The sequence below is a fragment of the Cupressus sempervirens genome, chromosome 11 (genome assembly GCF_028749045.1).
Source record: "Cupressus sempervirens isolate cs-2001-9-10 chromosome 11, ASM2874904v1, whole genome shotgun sequence".
Taxonomy (NCBI): Eukaryota; Viridiplantae; Streptophyta; class Pinopsida; order Cupressales; family Cupressaceae; genus Cupressus; species Cupressus sempervirens.
This window is the reverse complement of record NC_143128.1, coordinates 315,001,697-315,029,238: the sequence shown is the minus strand read 5'-3', so window position 1 is coordinate 315,029,238 and position 27,542 is coordinate 315,001,697. Positions and strand designations below refer to the sequence as shown.

The 27,542-nt window shown below is 36.5% G+C and overlaps 1 protein-coding gene across 4 annotated transcripts in view; it reads left to right on the top strand.

Annotated features, from left to right (window-relative positions):
* LOC149529388 (uncharacterized) overlaps nucleotides 1–27,542 on the top strand; it is a 102,394-nt gene that overhangs the window by 62,342 nt on the left and 12,510 nt on the right. For all 4 annotated transcript variants that reach the window (XM_089810082.1, XM_089810081.1, XM_089810083.1 and 1 more), the window contains one exon: nucleotides 7,858–8,006. In XM_089810082.1, the coding sequence (XP_089666208.1) occupies nucleotides 7,858–8,006 (149 nt within the window). The remainder of the gene's footprint in view (nucleotides 1–7,857; nucleotides 8,007–27,542) is intronic.

The following is a 27,542-nucleotide window of genomic DNA, read 5'->3' as shown; positions in this document are numbered from 1 at the left end:
GGAAGCAGCTATTTGGTGGGGAAACACCAAAATAGAATTGAACATTTAGACTAAGGACTTCACTCGGAAAGGTTTGTCAATATCTTTAAGAACCGATGGTTACCACAAACCTTCTTTGATAAGAAGTTATTATACTTGCAAAACCTTAGGCAAGGGGACTTAACAATGCACATTTATTGCGAAATTTTCACCCGATTGTTGAAATATGTTCTTGCCTATCAACAAGATAGGAACCTAAAGGTTAGGAAATTTGTCATGGGACCGAACAATAGGATGGGGGGAGCAGTAGATGTACTAACACCTAGAACCATGGAAGAAGCTCTTGAAAGGGTCATTCGTCAGGAACAAAAGGTAAGGAGGGATGATTCCATTTGAGATAACAAAAGAAAGGCTAATTGGAGTACCACCAATCCTGAAATAGGAGCTCGCAAAAAGAGCTTTAGAAACTGTAAGCTCAACAAGTCTAATTTCAAAGGGAATAATGATAGAGAATCAAAAGGAAATTTTTGCGGTAACAATGGCAATAGGGTGAATGAGAAGAAGGGACCAGCCAAAGGTTGTTTTACTTGTGGTGGAAACCATTACCCCAATCAATGTCCCAACAAGGGCACCTCCAACCAGCAAACATGACCTCCCTTACCTCCTGTTGATGTGAGTTTTTGTACCACTACATAACATATTAGTAATTGAATATTTGATATAGGGTATCAAACACACAATTCCTCTCTTGAAAAGTTAATGCTCATGGGATATGAGAATAACTCCAATGTTCCTTACACTTGTGGATGCTCAGTTTTATCAATGTGATTTGCTGGTAATCACGTAGGTGGCCTTACGCTATTTATTCGAGGATGGCTTGGGTTTTTGGTGAGATGGTGATGGTGATTCGGTGTGAGTGCCAGGTGATGTTGATGGTGACGGTGATGGTGGAGGATGTAGCGCCAGATAATGTTGATTGCGTGAGGAGGAGGTGATGATGGTTCTAATGACTTCTACCTTCCTCACTTTCTTAGAGCGAACTCCAACTACCAAATCACTCACTATTCTACTCCTACTCCTTCAACTACTCACTATTCTACTCCTACTCCTATGAATGGAAAGATTAGCAAATGGACGGGGATCGAACCTAATGAAAGTTAACCAGCGGCCTCACTTCCACAAGTGCAATGATTCAAAGGAAAAATGCACTAGTTTACTACACAAGGCTTCCCAATAAGTCGCTGGGATGCTAGTGATCTAGTATTGATCCCTATCAAACATCTACTAATGCTACCATACAACTAACCATCTACTTTACTCCTACTTAGCAACTTGAAATGAAATTTGCTTCAACAACTTGAAAAGAAATCTACTCTAACTTTTGGAAGTAGAAACCATGCAATAATACCAAAGACCCTTAATCACCATGCAAGTCACAACAATGAGAAAGAAATAGCGAATTTTGGTATTATCTTATGCAACAATTTTCTCCGACCCTTACAAATGAGAGCAAATGGCCTTTTATAGATGCTGAAATTACAACTGACAGTAGAGATCAAAAACAAAACCGACGATCCAAATTGAATCCTAGAAACCCTAATTAGGGTTGCCACCCCATCGGCCAATGAAAAGACTCCACCTCGTCAATGGAAAAATGAAAAGTGTAAAAGTGGCAACCAATGAGAAGGCACCAAAATGGTGGCCAATCAAAATTAGACACTTGTCCTATCCTAGAAGAAAGAGAAATTGCCACTTGGGCTTACATTAAATGATCTTCTAATACGAATCTCCTTTTTTCTTTTCTTCTTTTAGCTAAGGCAATGAACTTAGCTAGCTTTTCGTTGACTTCCTCTATAGGAGGACAAGGTGTGTGCTTTATCTTGAGCTCCGCTGATTTCATCACGTTGTTTGCTGCTTGTAGTATCTTCTTGTGATCCGTCTCATACTCTTTTGCAAATCCAATAAAGGCATTTAGGGAGGAAAGGGTGTTTGAATGTTTCTTCTTGATAGTAGCCTTTCCTAGCTCATCCAATCTTGATCCAAGCCTTGTCTCATTGATATCCTCTTCTTTGATGTCTTCAAAATCAAGTGCTGCTCTGATGTCGCTCATCATGGTTGTAATGGAAGTGTCGACACTTGGGCTGTGATGTGCAACCGTTTTCTGTATCTTCTTTGGCAAGGCAGATTGTCCTTTCTTTAGTTTGTCCTCTATCTGTATATATTGGTATCAGCTATTTTTGAGAAGAAAGTTGTTTTGGGCATCATATCCTCTTTTTCTTTCATAGTGTTTGTTCCCTTAGGGTTCTTGCTTGCACTAACATCTACCATCTTGTCAACCTATGATAGGATGGTAAAGTGGTGGATAATGAATGCAAGAAAAACCAATGGAGACAATGTCTAGACAAGAACGAAAGAGAGAAATCCACTTAAGGACCCCTTTCAACTCTAAATAATTTGAAATTACCTTTACCTGTATCATGTTTACTATACCGACATTGGTGTCGGTTATTCGCTTCATTTTCAAGAAGAAAGGTGTTTTGGGCATCATATCCTCTTTGTCTTTATTAATGTTTGTCCCCTTAGGATTCTTGCTTGTTCTAACATCCTCCATCTCGTCGCCTTATTACGGGATGGTAAAGTGGTGGACAGTTAGACTAGTAGAACCAAGAGAGGCAATCCTTAGACTAGAATGAAAGAAGGAAGTCAGCTTAAGGACCCCTTTCAACTCTAAATAATTAAAAGTCACCTCTACCAATAGCTGGATCTTGACTCTTTTGGAATTTAGGATCAGACCTTGAGAATTTCAAACCTTCTTGCGAATCAGAAATTTAAACACTTGAAACTGTCCACCATTTGTCTACAAAAATTCCAGACTTTCCTCATTTATCTCCTCCCAAATAAAATCGCCGAAATCTGATGTGAAAAATACAGTCCCCAAATAGAGAAAATCAGACCTCCATCATAGATCGCCTATGGCACAGAAATCAGGTCTGCCCTCAAAAAATGCTAACAGTGGAAAGTTTTGCCTTCAAATCAATTTGCCTAAGCATGGGAAGTCTCCAATTTTCCCTCCAAAGTCACCTAGGGCATAAATCCCAGCCCTAATAGAAGGAGAAAAATCACCAAATAATGCAAAAATCTGCCTCCAAAAGAAATTGCCAAGGACTGCAAATGCTTAATTACAAGCAAAATTACCCAAAATGCAAAAAATCTTCCTCCCAAGAGAAATCGTCAAAGGAGGAGAAGAGCTGCTCCAAGGTAAAATTCGCCCAAAAGGAAAAGACTGCCCTTGCCAAAAATCGCCAAACACCAAAGAGGAGAAGATGAGAAGTGAGGAGAGAAGAGGAAAAAGTTTCCTCTTATACCCAACTCCACATGTCTTCCTCCGCTGGCCGAATTGGACCTGGAGGGGAAAAAACAAAAGTTAAATTATAAATCTGGCCCAACAATAAATGCTTAACCAAAATTAACTTTGCCATCATGAAAATTAAATTTTTAAAATTGCCAATTGGACCAAAATTGCAAAAAGAAAATAGATAATGCCTTGGAGGTGCTAAATATTTTCATTTAATGAAGATTTAGTAATTAATGTGTCATTAAAATCGGATTTTGGCTAGCCAAAAGCCATTTCTCAATATTAAATTACCAATTTCATTAAAGGCTAAAAAGTTTTCAAGGCAACTTTAATCCATTAAAGCCAATTTTTTGCAATTTAATTCAAATCGATTTTGCTAAGCAATTTTAGTTTTTTAACATATAAAATTATTTTTCTAAAGTCTAAAATCGATTTTGCAATTTGCTTTCATCATAACAAAAACTAATTTTCTCACCGAATTTTTTTTCAAGATTTTCCAAAAAAGTTCAAATCTAACAAAATTTCATTTTTGAAAATTATCCAAATTTACACAATTATATCCAAATTTTCAAAAGAAATCGTTTAAGTACAAAATTTACAATTTTATCTCTCCAAGCGTTGCCTTTTGAAATTTTGTTCGGCTTAAGGATGAAATTGGTTGTTCTAGAAAATCAAGTTAGAACCGGGTGAAACTAAAACTAGCCCTCTCCCCTCTGGCCTCGAAGGTGTCCAAGACCTAAAATTTTCAAAAAAAAAAAAATTGAATCAAATTTTTTTGGACAACTCAAATATTTGCCAAGGCAATTTAAAAAAGGGGGGTCCCCAAAGTTTTTTGGCGATGGTGTGAGAACCTCACAACACCTCCTCAGTAAGCAATCTTTCAGTAGAAGATTCAAGGTTGACCTAACGGTCATTTTGTAAATCCTTTAATCAAGGCGACATTCTAATGAAAGGATCCAAATTCCTCTAACCAGGCCACTCCTAATAGGGTGATTAAATCTTTTAACGGGGTCACACCTAACAATGTGTTTTGTAACCTTTAATAGGGTTGGCTCTTAACTAAGCTCACTTCAAAAGAGTGAATAGTATGTTACTTGGTGGTTTATCCCAAATTGAGTTTCCACATTAAATCTTGGTGTCATGTATGTATGAATGTTGTATGTGATGCATGCTATTTACTGTTGATCGATATATATTGAACAAAATGTTAAGTTGTTGATGAGTTGCTATATGGACTGAGTGGTTTAATGAGAACTTTAAAGTTTTTTGAAGTTAGTAAAAGTTGAATTGGTAAATTTGGACCCGAGATAATTGATTTACCCTATCCCCCTCCTCTTAGTTATTCTAAATATTCTAAAAGTAGCACCTGCAATGAGACATTGTTAAGGAAAGAGGAGGAGGTGGTTGAGCTCACCCATGAGCTTGGGGTGACTGTGGACTCTCTTCAGTGTACTTAGTTGGCTCTCTAGTAGTCACAATCATGTTTGGATGAGGTTACCGTGGAGTTGTAGCGGGTACAGTTGAAGCCAACCGCAAATCTAGTTCAACTGCATATTGTGGTGGTTGGTGGTGAGCTTGCTTCCACAATTGGGGATGAGGGTCGTGATGATGTGGCAGTCACGTCCATCTAGGATATGAGTGTAGTAGTTACTAAGGAGGTGAGAGCATTAGTATAGACGAGCTCTCATGGTGATTTGCTTCCTTTTGCTGGAAGCAAATTTATTCCTTAATCTCATACAGTTGGTAGCATTGGACAATTGGTAGTGCCACATTTTCAGAGGGATCAATTGTGTGTTGCGGGGAGCAAGTTGATGCTTCAACAAACAATTTCTATTGGACTAAGTTGTTCATGGAGTGTTTACTTGAGAGTTCGGATTTGCAAGAGGATTTATACAGAGTATCTAAGGGTACTCTGATTCAGGACTCTCCTGCTATACGAAGGTTGGTTGGAAAGAATGTAGAGACCTTGTCTATGGTGCTTCCTTGTGGTGCTTCCCTACAAGGATTTTGTGGTCGGGTTTGTTGAGAGGGTTGCCCAAGATCCTGCCTGATCAGTAGTTGGAGTCAGAGATTGGTGCCGTCTTCTGATTCCTAGTTTGGTATTGATGAGCCATTATCAAATATTGGGGCTTTTTGTCGACGTTACATGGTGAGGAATGCCCAAGATCCTGCCTGATCAGTAGTTCGGAGTTAGAGATTGGTGTCGTCTTCTGATTCATAGTTTGGTATCAATGAGCCATTATCAGATACTGGGGCTTTTTATCAACATTACATAGTGAGGAGTGCTCATCATTTCACTTTAGACCCATTGGCAGAGGATTTTGTTTCACATCGGTGTGGGTTGGTTCCAACTTCATACCATCCATTATGGGATGGGTTAGCACCATCTTTTGTCGACAGGATCAGTAGCTGCAAGTTAGATCACTTGTAGTATCGACACACCCAAAAAAGCTTAGCAGAGGTTGGAGTTGGTGATAGTGATTGAGGTACCTATGGTTGTTATCATCTCCACAATATAGTTGGGTGTGAGTGTCAACTCAGTGGGGACTTAGGTGTTGATAGATTTGGTATTTCAGTTGGGTTGAGTCCTGATGAATTGTTTTCTCCATCAATGGCTACAATTAGCTTTCAGATGATTCTATCAATGCCGTCCTTTATTTGGGTGTTGGTGCTTCAGGAGTCAGCGGTGTGTGACAGAGGTATTGCGCAGTTTCACCTCTGGGATCTAGGTGGGCTGTGATATATGTTTATGCTTTGGGATTGCTTGGGGACAAGCAATCTTAGGGAGGGAGCACTGTAATGTCCCCATTTTTGGCAAGCTTGTACATTGGATTTAGTCAGTTTATTATAGTGACTCTCGTGAGCTGACAAGGTGTTTTGTGGGTCTTAGTTGTGGATATACTATTTATACTAAGTCAAATTTAGGCAGTTGCCATATTTGGCAGTGCAGATGGTGGCATTGGAAGTTGGTCGTCACATGCATCGGATGGGGATATTTGTTGTATGGGTTTATATTTATTATGTATTTATTAAAGTTTCATTATTATAATATCAGTTTGTTATAATGATGTTATAAAACGATACTGTGTTCGTGAAGCTTCTTAAGTGAACCTGCATTTGGGAAACTTTGTGCTTATGGGGGTTATAATTATGAGCCGATTTGATGAGAAAGGGATCCGGATGATTATTTGCTTTTGTTGTCTTGTGACATTTCTGAGGTTGGCCTATTCCCTTGCTGAAGTATAAGGTTTTGGAGCTGAGTAGTGCTTTGTAACTCACAACTGAGGTATTGTGAATTAGTTTCCTGGGAATTGTTTGAATCACTGCTGAAGTATAGTGATTTGGTTTACTTATTTGAATTTCCTACTGTATTTATCGATGGCAGGGAGATGTCGTTATTGCAGGTGGAAGTTGTTATTGGGATTTGTGAATTGATGTGGGAGACATCAAATTATTTCTGAGAAGTTTTTGCATTGCAATTGTGGCCACTGCATTATCATTGGAGTTTGTTCAGCATTTGAGTGGAATACTAAGGGAGTCTTTCATCTTTGTGAGAGTTGTGGCTGCCATTAGAATATGTACCCTGCGTTTGGATGCTACTGTGTATTTTGTGAGGCTGTGGAAATTGTCTGAAGCAGCATCCAGGCTGTATGATCTGTGATCATTTCCAGGGGATCTGTGTTCATCACAGGGAGGCTTGAATCAAGAAAAGAGACCTGCAACTGAGTTTAAGTTGCTTGTGATTTGTCTTGAAGACTGGGTGGTATTATTTCTGTACATTCAAGTCAACGTGACTGAATTCTGGGTGTCACTACTGGCCGATTCAGAGTGGGAATACTGCCCATGATACTGCTGCTAATGGCCCTGCAAAATTGGGCGTTTATTCTATGCATATCAGTCCCTGCGTGTGAAATGAAATTGACACCAATAGCAGCATCTTTGCAAGTTCGGGAACCCTGGTCTTGGCCTGAGTATCATTGCAGTCCTTGGTCAGCATCATTGAGGCGTGTGTGTGGAGTTGCTTGGATCTGGTTGCATTGGAATTCTAATTCCATTACCAAGTTCATTATTGTTGACCATGCAAGGTTCATACAAATTGAATTTAAAATCTATGGTTGAATATTATCTGAAATGATTCAAAATTTAGTGACGAGTTGTTAGTTACATCTTCAGCATTTATCATTTGTGCAAATTGTTCTATCTTTGCAAAAATGAGATAAATGTGCGAATACATTCCAAACATTATATATTTGCAGTAATAACAAGCTTGCTTGCCAAGTGCCTGACAAAAATGACAAACCTTTAAATTGTGAAAAAAATTGGTGTTTGATTAAGCTATAACCAGACAGGGTTTTTACATTCCAGTTATTAAATAATGTTTTGGAACCGACATGAAAATTGAGTTAATGCAATTTTTATTTATTGTTCCATTGTCCTTCCAGCTCAATTAACTGCATCATCAACATGGAATCATTAATTTAATATATTTGTACTCATTATTGGTAGGTTATTTTTGTGTTTAGATGTAGATCGCATATCACCGAAAAAGGTTTCTTTCCAGTTGGATCCAGTTGAATCAACATCTATAAAAGGATTAAAGGAAGAAAAGAAGATTGGAAAAACATCAAGTTTTCAAGACAAATATGAGCAACATTTTCCATCAAAGACTCAGGTACTACTCTCTTTTCCTGGCTATACGTGTTCTCTTTGTTTACAGTGTTACTTTTCCTGGTTATATGTGTTCTCTTGTTTACAGGGTCATGGAGTATAAGAAAGTGAAAAGCATCAATAATAAAGTACTGTCTTATTTTGCTTTTGGTCCTTGTTGTTATACAAGTGATGGGTAATTTTTGTGTAATTTTAGTGTTAAAAAGCATTTATTTTCTGAATAGAATAATCAGAATTTACATCGTATTTGGTAGATGCATTACTTTTGGTCTTTTTTAAAAATTTATTAGATAAATATATTTAAAAAGAAAAAAAATCATCAGAACAAAGCCTTTGGTTGCTTGTTCAGTGCCACTATTTTGCAGTGTTTATTTGCAAACATTTGGATGCATTTCCTGAAAAACTACACTGAATACAATTTTTAATTGAAAGAATGAAGGCCCAAGGGAATTTTTTGTAAGTTCATTACAGGAATGTGTTTACTTGAATTTGTGGCATTCGCATCATTTCTGATTTATAATGCCAATGACACTCTATCATTCTGGCCAATATTTTCTGGCTAATTATGTAGTATGCAAGTAAACATCTTTTCGATGAGATTCACTGATAATATAACGAGATTGTAATGGAGTTCTCTTCTTGACTTAATCCAAGTTCAAGAATATGTTATAGTATCTACTGACCATAATATCAGCATATTCCGGATAATTTTTGTATTTAGCTGTGCAACAAGACGAGAAATTTCATTGCTGATGCTTTTATTTTACAAATAACAGGAAAATCATCAATCTGAGTAGCTTTCATATTATTGAACCTTAGTTATGACAAGCAGATTTGTTTTTTAGATTAAGTTGTTGTGGAAATCTCTAGGGGTCCCTATCTGAGAAAAAAGAGTAAGTACTAAGAAGCCAAGGCAGGACTGAAAAATGGAAAAAGGCCAAAGGTGAGAGCACTCCACAAAATGCCTCATGGGCACCGACAAAATGCTTTGTGTCGTGAGTGGTGAGCCAAAAAACAATGGCCTTGCTCCACCACAAAAAAATACTGCCATCAACTGAAAGTATCCATGCACATAACTACTCTTGACAAATCAACAAAAAAACCACAAAACTCCAAAAAACATGACAGAGATAAAGACATTGCCCACACAATGTGAACCATGAGTGGCACAAAAGAACCAGCAATTAGACAAGATTTAGCTCACATCTTAGGGGCTGAATTTAGAGCTCTCAGATCTTTCTTAGTCAGCTGTTCCGTCAACTGCATGTCAGCAGGCTTAGCTGTATGGTCCAGTTCTGTGAAGTGGACACCAAAATCGTGTATCCAGGGTGTAAGAGAAATTTCACATCACTCCAAAATATTGTTTGGTTGTTAATAAGGGGTATTTTTGGCAGGGTTATTATTTTTTGTAAGTTGTCAGTTTTGCATGAAATTATAGACCTCTGAAACAATGAAATGGGGCTATTGGTGAATGCATTTGCCCAATATCTTGTGGCATTTGGGAGATATTCAATTTCTTGGGAAATTTCTCAAATGAAAACTTCAAAATGCATTTTTGAGGGCCTTAGAAGCCCTGCATCAGAGCAAGGTAGATCTTACAAATTTGACAAGGCATGGTTTAGATCTCTTAGCGATTTTTCGAATGGTGTAAGATAATTGACAATCCAATGGTTGGATTCAAAGATATGATTCCCGGAATTTGTGCTACTTTAGGAGGAAAATAAAAAATTCTTTAAATATTTTAGTGAGTGCCAAACCCATTTTGGGCATATTCTCAGCATATTCCAATATAAGTGTTGAGGATAATATTACGAAGTAATTGGTAAAATACTTGCTTATTATCAATAGAGGCCAAGAGGTCATTATATACAAAAGAATGGAATGATGTTTTGTTAGGAAACGATTGTAAAGAATAGAAACATTCTATTCTAGCTGAAAGAAAGCTAAAAAAGCTAACAGATAATTACAGCTAACTAAATATTAGAAACATTCTAATATTTACAATAGATTACAAATAGCTTACCGTTAACTAATAATAGACATTTATCTATTATTGTAAAACCCTCCCTTAATGGTTAATCTATCTACAATACCAAGCTGTCCTCTAAATTTGATAGACTTATCAGGACTAAGAGGTTTAGTGAGAATGTCTGTAGTTTGATCTGTGGTAGGAACATACTGCAAAGCTATTGTCCCATCTTCAACCAACTGTCGTATGTAGTGACAATGAACATCCACATGCTTGGTTCATTCATGGAAGATTGGATTTCAGACTAACTTGATAACACTTTCGTTATCAACAAACAAAGTACTTGGTCCTACTGGTGACCTCTGCATATCTCCAAGCATTTGACGAAGCCAAACAAATTCACATCTTGCCTTAACAGTCCCTTTTTAGAGGAGAGAGAAACTACTAGCTGCTTCTTATTGGTCCATGTGACTGCACTTGATCCCAAACTGAACATATATCCAAAAGTTGATTTTTTATCGTCAACAGAGCCTTCCCAATCTGAATCTGTGAACCCATTGAGTCTAGGATTAGATCTTCGAGAGTAAAGAAGTCCATACTCTGAAGTACCCTACACATAATGAAGCACATGCTTTGCTGCCATCCAATGATCACCCTTTGGAATTGTCATAAAGTGTGAGATGTAGCTGACTGCGAAATTGATGTCAAGCCTAGTAGCAAAGAGGTAGATGAGGCTGCCTACTAGTTGCTTGTATGTAGTATCATCAATGGGAGGAGAATTAGACTTGGCTAACGACTTGAGATCTTTCTCCATAAGTGTAGATGTAGGCTTGCAATCCTGCATACAAAATTTGTCTAACACAGCCCTGACATATTTAGACCGAGAGATGAATATACCAGAAGACTGTTGCCAAACCTCAAGACCTAGGCAATAATGCATCAGCACAAGGTTAGTCATGTCAAAAAACTAGCATAAATTCTATTTGATTCCTTGAATCAAAGATGACGAACTGCCAATGATGATCAAATCATCCACATAAATAACCAGAAGGATGATGTCATTGTCAGTAGTCTTGATGTACAAATTTGAGTCTGAAGAACTCCTCTTGAAGCCTTGATCACTAAGGTACTTATCAATTTTTATCTACTATCCCTAAGGGGCCTGCTTCAAGCCATAGAGAGCTTTTACCAATCTGAGAATCTGATGGTCTTTACCAACAACCTTGAAACCAAGAGGTTGTGTCACGTAGACCTCTTAATGGTGATCACCATTCAGGAAAGCACTCTTGACATCCATCTGATGGACCTTCCAGCCAAACTGTGCTATCATGACCAGGTCTAATCTGATTGTGCTCATATTTGCAGTAGGAGCAAAGGTCTCCTCATAATCAATGCCCTGACGCTGAGAAAAACCCTTCACAACTAAATGAGCTTTGTACTTATCCAAAGTACCATCATATTTGTGTTTGATTTTGTAAACCCATTTGCAACCAATGGGTTTCTTCCCTGGTGGAAGATTAGAAAGGACCCAAGTGTTATTCTTTAGCAGGCTTTAGTGTTTATATGTCTTGGCCTGTTCCTACTCTAGAATTCCTTTAGCCTCGGAATATGTTTGAGGTTCAAACACACTATGAATGTTGGCCATGAGAGCAAAGTTAACAGAGTTTGTAGGTTTGCTCTTTCTTCGAGCAGTTCTCCCATTAATGAGCTCATCATCATGAAGATCAGTAAGTGTCTTAGCCAACCACTTAGGCTGGAAAGGAGAACGACCAACATTAGTATCAAGAGATGCTTGGTGATTAGGTTCCTCATCAGAAGAATTTGGATCAAACTTAGGTGAAGCATCTACAAATCGAGGTGATCTTGCAAGATAAGCTGGAGGTGTCTATATAGGGATCACTAGTATAACTAGAGTTGGAGGAGCTACTGGAGCCCACCCATTAGGTGGACCTAATGGAAGCCTAACTCCCAAATCATGGGCCTTTATAGGCTGGTCTGCTGGATTGGGAATGTAAAAACCAATTTTCCCAGGTCTTAATTAACAACTATCATACTCAAAGAAATACAGTCATTACTTCATTTTCATAGGAAGACAATTAAATCAGTTTCATTCATATGAAAGAGATTGATGGTTAAAATCAGTTAAACAAATTTTTTTAACTAAGAACTTAAAACACTATCAAGGAATTTACTATAGAAATTAAAATCCACATACTGTGGAATTTGAACCGAGAAATCATTGTAGGGATGATTTTGCAATCACCCAGATTAGTCTACAAATACTACTATAACAATATCATATAACGACTTTCATTCAATACTGCTATATCAAAAAGCAAATGACGATTACCATTAAATACCACTCTATAAAATTAGGGCATCACATACCACTGTATCAATTAGGGCATTGATTACCATTGGATCATTTAGGGCATCGAATACCACTATATCACTTAGGGCTTCAGAGAGCACTGAATCAAGTGGGCTTAAGATACCATTGTATCAATTAGGGCTCCGGATACCACTGAATCAATTAAGGCTTCAGATATCGCTATATCATTTAGGGCTCTAGATACCACTAAATCAATCAGGGCTTCGGATACCACTATATCATTCCTTTGCTTCCGATTTCTTAACTATGGCAATAACTTAAGATTAGAAGATATGCTCATATTCAATATTCATATAAATGAAAGATTGAAATAACAATCCATCAGATAAATCTCTCTCGCAACTAAGCGTAAAATAACTGCAACGATAATATAACTCAATTAATCTTACCTTCTTCTTGCATATACTTCATAAAAGTAAAAATACTTGTTTTTGAGAAACAATTGAATGCATAGCTTATCTTTGTTTGTTGTATGTCCGACAACTTGGGGAGAGGTGAAACATTGTTAGGGGCTTAACCACCCAACCTCGGACAAAAACTTGTCCCCATACAATCTCTAACAAGAAAGACCCTCCCTACCCGAAATAGATAGGGAACATCTTGTCATCCACTGAACATCCTGGTATCTAATCACACCACTCAACTTGACAGTAGGGAAATACAATAAACAGGATTATGCGTGAGCTATTAAATGTTTCGTTTTAAAAATGATAAACATTGTTATGTCATAATTGATACTGTTTCATGTTATTGCAGATTCCTTACTCTCACCTCTTCACCCTTTTCTTTGGCTATAGAGCTGGGTGAGTCCCAGGTGTTTGGAATTCTCAGAACAACCGATTCTTTCTATTGATTCTCAACTGTTTCATAATTAACATATATTCTAGCTTGTCACAATCTGTGAATTGAGAGATTATATTCTTTAAAGATCGCATAATTGATTGTTTAATTCTAATATCCATTGCCATAATGATTTATGGATCCATACTATGGTTACTTGGCTATCACTTGCCATGAAAAAGGTTAAATTTAAAGAAGTTCAATCTGTAAATTCAAACAAGATATCATCATGATAAATGCCGGGAATTGTTGCTATGAAATTTGATGTTATTGTGCCATTTATTTCAGATTTTATTGCATTTGGAAAACTCTCCCATAAGAGATATTATTCAACTGGATACAGTGAAAGATGAAAAGAAAAACTCATTATAATTCTCAGGGTACAGTTAGCAAATTGCATAATATAATCACAGTCTTAAAGAAAGAGACTACTAAGCTTAGTTGGTTGCAGGAGAATATGCATTCAAAAATATAGAAGGGTAACTCATGAGTTGATATGTATCCTTTGGGGAACTTGCAATCTGATGGGCTCCCTCTTGATTTCTTCGGTGCTTGACCTCAGTATCCTAGCCGGAAGTTACTTGAAGTTGAAGTCACACAATCTGAACAAGGTTTTTAAAAATGGTAAATAGCATATGTATCAATGGTAGATAGTAAGATGTATCAATGGCAATTGCAGACATTTCAATAGCAGACTGTAAGACATTTCAATGGCAGATTGTAAGACGTTCCAATGGCAGGTTGTAAGATGTTGCAATGGCAGATGCAGTCGTAATAATGCAGGGACGAGTTGGTAAATGAAACAAGGGAAATCTGGAATGTAGCAAGGTAGGAAGAAATTCGGGCACCAAGGAAAAAGGTGAGCCTGTCTCTCCCTCACGGCTTCTTTAAGTGGAGAGTGAACATGACTCCTTGGCTCCCACCGGTTACAAAAGATTATAGTCGATTCAAATTTCCAAGTAATAAATCTATTTAAAAAAGAAAAGAATAAAAAGGATGGAAGAAGAGTTGGAAAGTTATAATTTGATTATTGTCAATTTATCATGCCAAGTGTTAATCGTTTAAAAGCAAAGAATATTAAAATGGAAAGAATAGAGTTGGAAGATTATAATTCGAATATTATTATAATTCGAATGTTATTAAAATGGAAAGAATAGAGTTGGAAGATTATAATTCGAATATTATTATAATTCGAATGTTATAATATCTTGAATATTATTTTTATAATATATACTTGCATACATTCATGTAAGTATATCAATGGGGTGACATCATTATATTAAGTTATTATAATATATTGGTGCCATTTCATTTTTATATTTATATGTATGTATATAAATATTTATTATAATAATATGGTGAAAGATCATTAAAAATCCTTTGAGGTATGTTTTATATTTTAACTCAATTATTTTATGTTTCTCAAATTATTTATATAAATAGCTCATGCGGGTCCCACAAATGTATCCTGTTTTCAAGTCGCTAGGTCCTCAACCCATTTGCCCAATGATGGTGATGTTTCTGTGCCTAATTCTTTTCTGACAATGCTTCCACCCCTTCGACGTGCTTCCTACAAAGGAATTCTCCGCAGTTAAATCATATTACCATAACAAATTATTTAATCATAAATAATCATAACGGCTAACCGCCTATTCAATTCCATGAATTCATGATAAATAATTATAACAACTAACCATCTTACCATTTCATAGGATTATAACAAATTTATCTGTCAATTGACTTCGTGTGAACCTCAATAGTTATATTTTAAATTAGGTCAAATTGGGATGTAACAGGGAACAGGAGAAACAGGCATGAAAGGTTCTCGTTGCTCATCAAAGACTACATCACGACTGTAGATGAGACGAGATGTCTCAGCGTCGATCAAGTGGTAGGCTTTGTGACGACTACTGCATCTAGCAAGAATGAGTTTCTAACTCTTGGCATCTAACTTGGTGTGTGACGCATTAGGGATCCAAACAAAAGTATGGAAGCCAAAAACCTTCAGGTGACTGATTCTGGGCTTGCGACCTGATTGGGCCTCTTCCAGAGTTTTACCTTTGACCGCCATTGTGGGTGATTGGTTCAATAGATAAACTGTAGTGTTAATTGCTTTTGCCTAGAACTTTGGAACATGTATGTGTTCGAGCTTGGATAGAGCCATCTCGGTGATTGTTCTCTTCCGATGTTCAACTACATTGTTCTGTTGTGGTGTGTGGGGTTTGGTTAACTAACTTTTCATGCCATGAGTATCCAAGAAGCTAGAGAACACATTATAACAAAATTTCCCCGCCCATTGTCGGACTTAAGAGTAATAATTGATTACCTAGACTCACTAAAGGTTTAAACTTTTTAAAAACAGGAAATGCATTTGATTTCTTTTTAAGGAAATACACCCACATTTTTCTATTGAAATCATCAACAAACAATAGAAAATACCTAAGGAGTGGTAATAGGGCCGCAAATATCGACATGAACAAGCTGAAGTACCTGAGAAGCTCGTCATGAATCGCCATTGGTGAAAGGTGTGCGATGTTGCTTCCTAGCTTGGCATGCATCACAAACTCTAACCTACTGAGTCTGAATCTCTGGCAATCCAAGGACAGGTTCATTCCGAGCAAGTTGAGATAGATAATGCACATTTAAGTGCCTATATCGCTAATGCTAAAGTGTGCTAATAGAAGATCGCGGGGCAGCCATAGCTAAGTCCCGAGAATCACCAGAATTAATAAGTCGGAAAAGACCATGATCCTCAAGACCCACTGCAACAGTAGATTGAGTCGCCCAATTAGTGATGATACATTGATGTGAATAGAAGGTGACATCCAAGTGTGGAGAATGTTGTAGTAATTGACCGACTTAGAGTAGATTTAGTTCCATTCCTGGGACATAGTATGCATCAAGGAAAATGAGATTACTCCCAGCAAGCTGAATCTGAATGTTGCATTTGGCAACAACAATGTACTCTTCTCCGCTACCAAAAATAATAGAATCGGAAAAAAGATGGTAGTTAGTAAACTAGTCTCTGTGGTGAGTGAAATGACGAGAGGCACCTAAATCAATGTACAAGGTAGACGACTTCACATGATTTGCAAATCTTTTAGCCATGAAGGTGTAAAAAGCAGATTCTGTCTCCTCAGTGTGCTCTGCATTGTTCACTTTGGGCTGTGAACCTGATTGCTTAGATTGTGCAACTAGGCGTTTCTGACATTCAACCTTCATGTGACCAAACTTGTGGCAATGGTTGCATTGAATGTTCTTCCGGGAGCTATTTGAAGCTGGAGCATAAGACTTCTACTGAGACGACTGTTGAAACTTGCCTTTATTCTTTTGAAAGATTTAGTAGTAAAGGCTTGCTCTGTGGAGGTGGAGTTGGAACTGCTACCGAACTGTTGTTTCCACCGATCTTGCTGAAGCAGAAGTGTGTAAAGATCAGTGAACTTCAGATCAACACTACAAGATGTGATGTTGAGTCTCGATAAAATGCTCAGAGGACTTTGGTAAACTTCGAAGAGTGATAACCGCAATGTCCTCTTCCTCATCTTGCGACTGATGGTAATTAACTGATCACAAATTTTCTGAATCCTTTTTAGGTGTGCTTGGAACGAGGTTTACTCATCCATGATAATAGAAAATAGAGTGTTTTTCAAAAAGAAAGCTTTGCTTTTGTCAGATTTCTCATGACTTGCTGGATGGAATCTGAGAGAGCTGATCATCAGCCACGGATAATGTGAGAAGCATCATCGCCTCTCGATTATTCAGATCCCAACTATCCTGATCAGTACTAGGAGCAGTCAGACGCTTCGTAACACCTAGATTAATTTGATTGATGTTTTGATATTCAAAAATTGTTATGATTTGCTGCTTCCAAGTGCCATAATTTCGACCATTGAATTTTGAACTGTGCTTGAGCAGAATGTTTTTTAGAGATTCCATGGCACGTTTTTTGACTAAGTTGCCAGTTCAGATTTTGGTTCGTATGTAGGTTCGACATTTGCTCAAAATTTTTGTGGGCTAGGTTTGGTTCGTTCGTACAAGATTTTTATTTTTAAAAGAAAAATTATATATATGTAAACATATGCTGCAACAAATAAGTTTATACACCACTATGCTAATATTATGGCGATTTAGCAACATACACCACCATACCTATTCACGATTTAGTTCGAATAGCATGACAAAATGTCAAAATACACCACTATATCAATGTTTCGAATAGAACTTGTACTCTTGAAAGAGAGGTCACAAGTTCAAATCCCACTGGGGGGTAGGGTATGTACACCTCGTTTGTAGCGCCAAGCGCCTCTCGAAAAAGAGTACGAGGTAGTCCCATATCATTGTCACCATATGTAAACCCAAAAACTATGGCATAGTGTCGTGGACTATAAAACCACCTTTCCTTTCCTTTCTTTTTTTGTAATCAGTAATCACTATCAATCATGTGATAAAAAATTATCAAAGAATTCCTCATCATTAGGAAGTTGTAGATTAGAAACACCATTAGTGCTAGTAGCATCAGTTGTCTCAGCTGTAGCACTAGGATCAACTTCAACATCACTATGTATCTCATCATCATGTTCACCATCATCAATTGCTAATGCATCAAAGTGGGCTTCCAACTCTATAGACTTTGGTTCAACATCCCATTGTTTTGCCTCCCCTTTTTTGTAGGTATTCTCTTTGTGAATTGTGAGCCTCAAGTTGGAATGCACAAAGACCAAGTTATCTGCGTTCTTGGAGTTTAGTCGGTTGTGTTTTATTGAGTGGATAAAGGAGTATGTGCTCCAATTCCTCTTAGATGATGATGAACTAGCAACGTATCAAGATTTGCAAATTTGAAATTATAGAGTGAAGAGTTTTAAATATTTATGAACAAGAAATTACATATTAGAATCTTAAGATTAAAGAACTTACCTGTGATAAAATTTTGATGGCAGCGGGCTGCAAGAGCTGGTACTTTTGTCCATGGAAGTACCACCATTTATGAGAATCAGCATTGTTCTTGTCTTCAAGAGCATCAAGACCACAATCATCGATGCTTGCAAAAGTCATAAATTCAGCCCTCACTGCTGATCGTAGGTGCTCGGGAAAGAGTCTTCGAAGGGCTGCCTTGTACCCTTTAGAAACTTTAGGATCTCTGTATGGAGCAACTCTAGTGGTGTTCCCCTTGAGGATAACTTGGCTATAGAACCTTGGGTTCAATGCAAAGGCAAGTAGATGCAAAGGGGTAGTCATTTTATTCCATCTCTCTTCCATGATTACTTTTAGCTCCTTGAAGAACTTTTCATCAGGGTCTTTCTCTTTCTCATTTATGATGGCTCTAATAGCTTCAATCATGGAATCAATGCCATCATATACCTCACCCAAGCAAGGGCTATCCATGTCAGTGTATCAGATCATGCTTACTATAGGCTTAGTGAACTTCAGAAGGTACTCAGCACGATCCCACCAAGAGTCTCGTAATATCCTTTACTTAATGATAGCTGCCCTTTCACTATTAGATTGCCTCCATAGGGTCCAATTAGCAATGGTTACCATTCTAGATAGTGCCTCTTTCACTTTGATAAGGCGTCTCAAAACAATAGTGTTGGAGGCAAAAGGGGTTTTAGCAACCTATTTTAAGATCAAAACAATAGTAGATTAAAAATTTAAAATCAAGTAATCTATTTAAATTTAAAAACATAAAAAGTTTACTAAACTAATGCAACTAGATTTCTAAACATGTTTAAACTTTAAATTTTAAACAATTGAACTTACCTTCAAGAGCTCCAATTTCGAGAATTGTCTAAATATGGCTTGTGTCATATGGTGGTTTGTGACAAACATTTGGAGATCTTGTGCCTCTTCATACAAATTTTTAATCCACTCAACCTTGGTGACAATTTTTTGCAGCATTAGGTTGAGTGAGTACACATCACAGGTGTCAAAAAAATGTGTTCCTACCACTCAACCAATAAGCTGACAGCCCTACAATTCTTTGCATTGTCAGTTACTACTTGAACAACGTTTTGAGGGCTAACTTGCTCAATGGCTTAGATGAGAATGTTTGCAATAAAAGGATTGTCCTTTACCTGACCTTTACAATCCACAACTCTCAAAAACAATTCACCTCTTGTAGATATTGCAATAACATGCACCAGAGGGTGGTTCCTTGCATCTTTCCATTCATCCGATACTATTGTGACACCTGTTTCGGTCCATGAATCCTTGATGGGAAGCATGGCAGCGTCTACATGGGCCACCTCATCATCAAGTAAAGTGGTGCGCATCTTCTCATAACCAGGGCTCTTGAACCCCTTTGGAGCCTCATTAACTGCTCTCACGCATGGCAGCGTCTACATGGGCCACCTCATCATCAAGTAAAGTGGTGTGTATCTTCTCATAACCAGGGCTCTTGAACCCCTTTGGAGCCTCATTAACTGCTCTCACCATGTATTGCCAATATGGTGAGTGTACAACATTAAATGATAATCCATTTGCATATGCACATCTCACTATGGCTTGATCGACAATGTCTCTGGCTTCATTTTGAAATGATGCTTCCAATGGTCACGTTGTTTTCTTACTTACAAGCTGTTGTTGGGGAGAACATAAGAATGGATGACCCTCAGCCAGTGGTTCATTAGTAACAGAAGTTGAAGACATAGATGACATTTTCTCTTTCTTTGAAGGCCTACCACTTTGTAATAGATGAGGAACACTTGCCCTCCTAGCAACTTCATCTGCTTGCTTTTGTTCTTGAACACATTTGTTTACAATGTGGTTTGGAAGGAGGGTTTTAGGTAGCCTTTCGTTTACTCTCGGTTTCCCTATACAAAGTTTAATGCCTTTTTGAGGAGTAAAGCATAGACGTGCTTTCACTCTACTATAGGAACTACTTGATTCCTCTTTCCAACGGCTGCAAATCCGTACACAACCTCCTCCACCTGACATTGGTCGAACTATTTCCACGTACTTCCATAACGGGGAGCATATGTTGATTTTGAAATGGGGGTTTTCGGTGCCAAAACCACTTGCAACCATTATGTAAATCTACAAAGAACACACAACCATTATGATTTTGATGAAATAGTTATCTAGTAGAAAAGAAGAGTTTCACCATGTGAAAATTTGAAATGAATACTTGACATTGTAATACTCGCAATGTTACTATAATTTTAACCTTATACAGGATTAGAAGTGGTTTCCATTTGCATTCAGAGCATCATTTTAATTCAGAGAAATGTCTATTTTAATTTAGTGATGATGCTTTAAATAATAAAAAATGGTCATTCTTTGCTATGCTCTAAAATAGAAGTATTAACTATTAACTTTTGTTATGTAACTGCTAACAACAATAAAATATTAAAATCTGCAAAAAAATTAAAAAAATGTGCCGTTAATTGTATTTACATACAGGTATATCACATATAGTATATTTGTGGTTGCATATATCCTCCAAGTCTACGTTTTCGTTCCTTGTATCTGCACTTGCGGGTGTGTATAGCCTGAATGCCCGTCAATCTTCCTGTCGCAAAAGAGGAAAGTCAGGTCACAAATGTCTCAGCCGTTCCTCCTTGTATTTGTGACTGTGTATAGTTTTACAATCTTTAATTTTTAACTTAGCCGAATCAATGTCGATCATTGGTTTAGGGTTAAGTTGAGTAACGTAGCAAACAAAATAAATTAAAAAACTCAAAAAAAATCCCATTGAAGTCAAAATTCACCTTGAATTTGCTTGACCGTGGTCAAAGTCGTTTCGGGTGCAAAAATGGAAAACAAATTTCGTTGGCACTCATGGCAATTTGTCCAGGGTCCTGCGGGTTGTACTTTGAGTGAATATGTCAGACTGTAGGCAAATTTATAGCGATTTCGAATCGCATACGACTTGGCATCGAATTGACTAGCGATTTTACCTAGGAAGCAGCGAATATGGCAACTTAGTTTTTCAATGAAAAAACATGAAAATCTGTGAAGGCACGTCCATTACAGCAAAAAATGGAAGACCTAGAAAATTTAAAGGATGACCTAGAAGGGAGCTCAAAAAACCTAGAAAAAATATGTTGTCGGTTTCTAGATCCGCTGGCTCGAAAATTGAGGCATGAAAATTGAGGCACCCAAAAAGACAGATGACAACCTAGTCGAGCTCTCAAAAAATCCATCAAGAATTTGAAATCATTTTTTTTTCCAAGGTTAGAGTTTAGGGTTTCGAATAAAACCCTAGTCAGCGGTTATGGAGGTCGAATTTGCAGGAAAAATGGTGTTTGCAAGCAAAAAGCTGGTTGGATTTGTAGCAGAGAGAGGCCAAAACTGTTGGAGTATGCAAAAACAACACCAAAGAATGGTGTTTAGGGTACGTAGATGGGAGAAAATAGGTGTCCAAACACCAAAAAATGGCGCTGATCAAAATTGCGAGTTGCAAGCCAAAAAACACGATTTTTACAGAGAAAATCATGAGCATTTCCAAGAAGATGATTTTGCGATTCTAGATATATCAGACACACACTGCCAAGGAATGTATTTGTGATGCGATTTTCAAAAGAAATGAGCCCTGCAATGATTTCAGACATGACCAAAGACCAAGACCCGTGATTTGCACAGAGGAATTTCTCACAAGGATAGAAAGCCTAGGCGGGTTTTGGAGAAAAAACCTTAGAAATGATTTTGAAAAATCTGAACAAATATTTCAAAAGAAATTATAAAATTTTCAAAAAAATTTGAAGTATAGGCTCTGATATCATATTACGAAGTAATTGGTAAAATACTTGCTTATTATTGACAGAGACCAAGAGGTCATTATATACAAAAGAATGGAACGATCTTTCCTTAAGAAACGATCATAAAGAATAGAAACATTCTATTCTAGCTGAAAGAAAGCTAGAAAAGCTAACAAATAACAACTAATTAAATATTAGAAACATTCTAATATTTACAATAGGTTACCATTAACTAATAATAGATGTTTGTCTATTATCGTAATAGATAATAGCTTTGGCCATATATAGAATGATGATTGATTTTATGTTGCATATATACATGTATGTGTATATATATATATATATATTAGCATACTTTGTATAAACTGACACACACACACACATATTTCTATTGTTTATATCATTATTTATGGAAATGATTTATCGTTCATTCAACTGATTGAAATACCATATGCCCCAAGTCTATTATTGATCTACATTTAGAGATTACTACTTACAGATTATTGCTATTTCATGTGTTCGAAGTTTAGAATCAGTCAAAGTAATGCTGAGTATCTGAATCTATTATGCTTTGATATATATATATACACATATGATAATATGCATACATATACATGTATAGATATGTATGTATATAAGTTACACAAGACATGATTCAGATCGGGCCTATATTACTGTTGTTGCTGATTCACATCGAGTTACTGTCATTATTGCTATTACTGCTATTGCCGATTCACATCGGGTTACTATCATTATTGATATTATAAACATTGTCATCTCTGATCAGGGATTAGGCTCCATTTGTATTGCCATCGATATACACATTAAGTATTTTTATCGAACATGTTTATTGAGCATGATTAATCGCCAGTTGTTTATGTTAAAATAACGGTTAGTTGTGACCACGTAGAGCCATGCCCCTACGGGGACATAACCCTTCACTTTGTATAAGTATTTGCTCTCATTGGTGGAGAAGGAAATATCAAATATATAACAAACCTGCAGTCCTAGAATTGACAGAGCAACATTGCAGATTCTTAAATACATTCTTGTCAGCATTCAACAGTCCTGACACAACACTTTTAGGAGTGTTCTGAAGGTACTCTCCTGCTGCATACAAGCAATACAAATTAAGTGAAGTCTGATATAAATCTGATATTCTTTCTATCAGAGGTCCTATAAACTAATATGGTATCAGAGCCATTTTGATAAGAAATTTTATTCAGAACACACACACACACACACATAATTAATTAATTAATTCAGATTTTACCATTTTTGAATTTTTATTTTCTTTCAAAATCAAAATGGTTAACCACATGAGGTTAGAGGATAGATTGGAGAAGGCATCAAATTTCTCTTCATGGAAAATTCGTGTCATGATAATCCAAAGAGAAATGAAATTAGAAGAGTATGTAGAATCAAATAAAACTATTTCGGAAAATGATCTAGACAAAACAGCGTGGAAAAGGCACAACAATAAAGCCATGAAAATAATTATAGACTCTGTGAAGGATCACATTCTCCCATCTATTTCTAGCCTTTCTACAGCATTTGAAATGTTCTCCACCATCAAGAACACCTTTGAAATAAATAACACTACCAGGTTGCTGACATTAAAATAGGATTTGTTATACATAAAAATGAACGGTGGAGAAACTATCACTTCCTATTTTCTAAGAATCTCTGAACTAAAAGATCAAATTGCTAGAATTGGAAGTCAAGTTGATGATAAAGAACTTACCATGATTGCCCTAAGGGGACTTCCTATATCTTGGGAAACTTTTATTCAAGGACAAAGCTCTCGACCTGAGCTTCCTAAATTTGAATTACTCAAGAATGAATGCACTCAAGAGGAATCAAGATTAGTCTCAAGGGGGATAATCTTAAACCAAGAGGGAGACATTCATGCACTTCAAGTAAGCTCCAACAGGAAAGGAAAATTTAATCGAAATAGGAGAGAATTCAACAAACCTTATAAGAAAAGAGATTGGTCAAAAGTGAGATGTTTTAAATCCGACAAAATTGGCCACTCTCATAATGTCTGTCTTGAACGGAAAAGATTTCAAGCTGCACTTGCAGAAATAAAAGAAGAAAAGGAGGAAGTAGAAGAAAATCATGGCTTTTATCTAGCACTCTCCAGTGAGTTAAACTCAAATAGAAACACTTGGATCATAGACAATGGAGCATCTCGACATATAACAGGCTTCAGAGACAAATTCAAAAACTTCTCTGAATGCAACTCAGAAGAGGTAACCATTGGGGATAACTCCACTCATCCAATTAAAGGTATTGGGTCTAGTTCCATTCATCTAAATTTTGGTTTTACTCTTCAACTTAACAATGTTTTATATGTACCTGAAATTAAAAGAAATTTAGTCTCTATATCTGGCCTTTCTGATCAAGGATATGGAATTGCTTTTCAAGAAGACAGAGTTCTGTCTTGGCCTAAAAATGCTAACATCAAGAAAGCCATCACTATTGGTGTTAGAGATGGGAGCTTATATAAACTTTGTAATCAACAAAATTTTGCACTAAGTCATGAAATCCCAGAGTCTACAGAAATATGGCATAGGAGATTAGGTCACTTACATTTCCAAGCATTATCATCTATAGGGAAAATTGTCAAAGGGTTACCTAATCTAAAATCAGATTACTTAGGTGTTTGCAAAGGTTGTGCCCTAGGTAAAAATGTCAAGAAAACTTTTCCCAAAAGTGTTCATAAATCAAAAGCAATATTGGAACTCATTCATGCTGACCTATGTGGTCCTATGTCTATGCCCTCTCTAAATGGGTGCTCTATTACGTAATCTTTAATTGATGATTATTCTAGGAGTACTTGGATCTATTTCCTAAAACAAAAGGAATCTAGTGAAGTACTTCAAAATTCAAATAAATCAAAGCCCTAGTAGAAAATTAGTTAGGAAAGAAAATTAAAACTTTAAGATCAGATAATGGAGGAGAGTACATCTTTGAATTTTGTAAAGATTTTTGCATTACTATTGGGATTAAGAGGGAGATTTCTATACCTTATAATCCTCAACAGAATGGAGTTGTAGAACGTAAGAATAGATCAATTGTTGAATCAGCCAAAGCTATGATGCATGATCAAACCTTCATACTTCGTTCTGGGCTGAAGCATCTAACACTGCTGTTCACATTCAAAATTGATGTCCGCACTCAGTCTTGGAAAATACTACTCCAAGAAGAAGTATTTATAGGCATCAAACTAGATCTAAGTTACCTAAGGATATTTGGGTGTCGAGTCTATTTGAACATTCCTAAAGAAAAGAGAACAAAGCTAGAACCATTTGGGAAGAAAGGAATTCTCATCGGGTACAGAGAAAATTCCAAAGTTTAAGAGGGAGAATGATACTTCATCTCTTGTACCTACTTCGGATGATGCTGAAAATAATAATAAAAAGAGACCACTTTGGGCCAGAAAATTCATAGAAGAAAATCATGTTGAACTTGATGAAGTATTAAAAGAAAGCAAGAAAACAAGAACTCAATCTTGTTATGTTGCATTAGTAACATAACTTATCTAATCAGAACCTTCTAACACTAAAGAAGCCTTATCAAGTCAACCTTGGAAAGAAGCTATGATTGAAGAATACAATTCAATATTAAAAAATGATGTATGGGATGTTGTACCCCGACCTAAAAACAAATCAGTAGTTTCTTCCAAAGGGCGGTACAAAATCAAGCATGCACTTGACAACATCATTGAGAAATACAAGGCAAGATACATAGCACGAGGTTTTTCACAGAAGGAAGGTATCGATTATGAGGAACTTTTGCTCCAGTTGCTAGGTATACATTAGCCAGAACCATCTTGGTCATTGCAACATCTAAAGGACGGAAAGTCCATCAAATGGATGTTAAGACAACTTTTCTAAATGGTGAAATTAAAGTGTACATTGAGCAACCAGAAGGATTTATTACTCAGAACAAGAATACTCATGTATGTAAGTTAAAGCACACACTATATGGGCTCAAACAAGCTCCCAAAGCATGATATGAAAGAAAAAACATTTATCTTACAAAGCTATGGTATTCTAAGAATGAAGCTAACCCTAATCTATATTTCAAAATGGATGGAAATGACATGATTATTCTTGTGTTATATGTTGATGACTTATTAATTATAGTGGAAGAACATCTAGTAAGCAAATGCAAACAAGAATTGACAGCTGAATTTGACATGAAAGACTTAGGTTTTCTTCGCTGCTTCCTAGGACTGGAAGTTTGGCAAAAGGGAAACTACATCTTTCTAAACCAAGGAAAATATACTATTGATATTCTAACAAAGCTTGGAATGATGGACTGCAAACCAGCTCTTACTCCTATGGAACTTAATCTACATAAACTAAAGGATGACATGGATAAATCTGAACTTGCTGATCCTACTCTCTAGAGATAGATCATTGGTTCATTGATGTATTTAGTGAATACTCGTCCCGACATATGTTATGCTACTAACACCTTGAGTCAGTTCATGGTTACTTTGAAGAAGATACACCTGATGACAAATAAACATATCTTAAGATATCTAAGAGGAACTATTGGCATGGGAATCATATATGATCAAGTTGAGATAAATCTTCATGGTTTTTCAGATTTAGATCAGGCAAGCAGTTCTACTAAGTGTAAGAGTACTTTAGGATGTTGCTTCAGTCTTGGATTTGGGATGATTTCCTGGTTCAGCAAGAAACAATCCTCAGTTGCATTAAGCTCTACTGAAGCAGAATACATAGCCTCTTCCTTAGGAGCCAGAGAAGTTGCATGGCTTCAAAAGCTTTTATTTGATCTGTTTAGAGAAACTTTGAAGCCTACTAATATTCATTGTGATAACCAGAGTTGTATTAAACTTTCATCTAATCCAGTGTTTCACAATCAGTCCAAGCATATTGAAATTCCCTATCACTACATAAGAGATATGGTGGATCGAGATATCATCAAACTCGAGTACATCAATACTAATGAAATGACAGCTGACATTTTTACCAAGCCTCTTGCTAAAGTGAAGTTGGTATACTTTAGAGAAAAACTTAGTATGATTAAATCGTAATTTTGAACATTGAATTTAATTTCAATTCATATGTGTTTATGCTTCTATGATTGTTGCTTCAGATATGTAATGAAAGGTGATGATCTTTCATGACATATATATTCAGGAGGTAATCTTTGTAAGGTGACAATCTTACAAATGATAGGCCTGTTATTATGACTGTTGGTCTGAATGTTCCGGAAGTCATGAATAACAAATGCATTATGATTACTCTAGATATTGTTTTGGACGATCGGATATCATAATTTGTGTTATGATAGTGTTCATAACATTGTGATTTATGTTATTTGACGAGTCTCTATTTCTTAGAGTGGTACTGGCAAATAATTTATTATGTGTAGATATTCTAGTATTTGGATTCTTTATTACTTCTCTTTTGCTAAAGAGGGAGTGTTGAAAGTTTAGCATCAGTCAAAGTAATATCGAGTATCTGAATATATATATATATATATATATATATATATATATATATATATATATATATATATATATATATATATATATATATGCCTACATATATATGTATAGATATGTATGTATATAAGTTACACAAGACATGATTCAGATCGGGC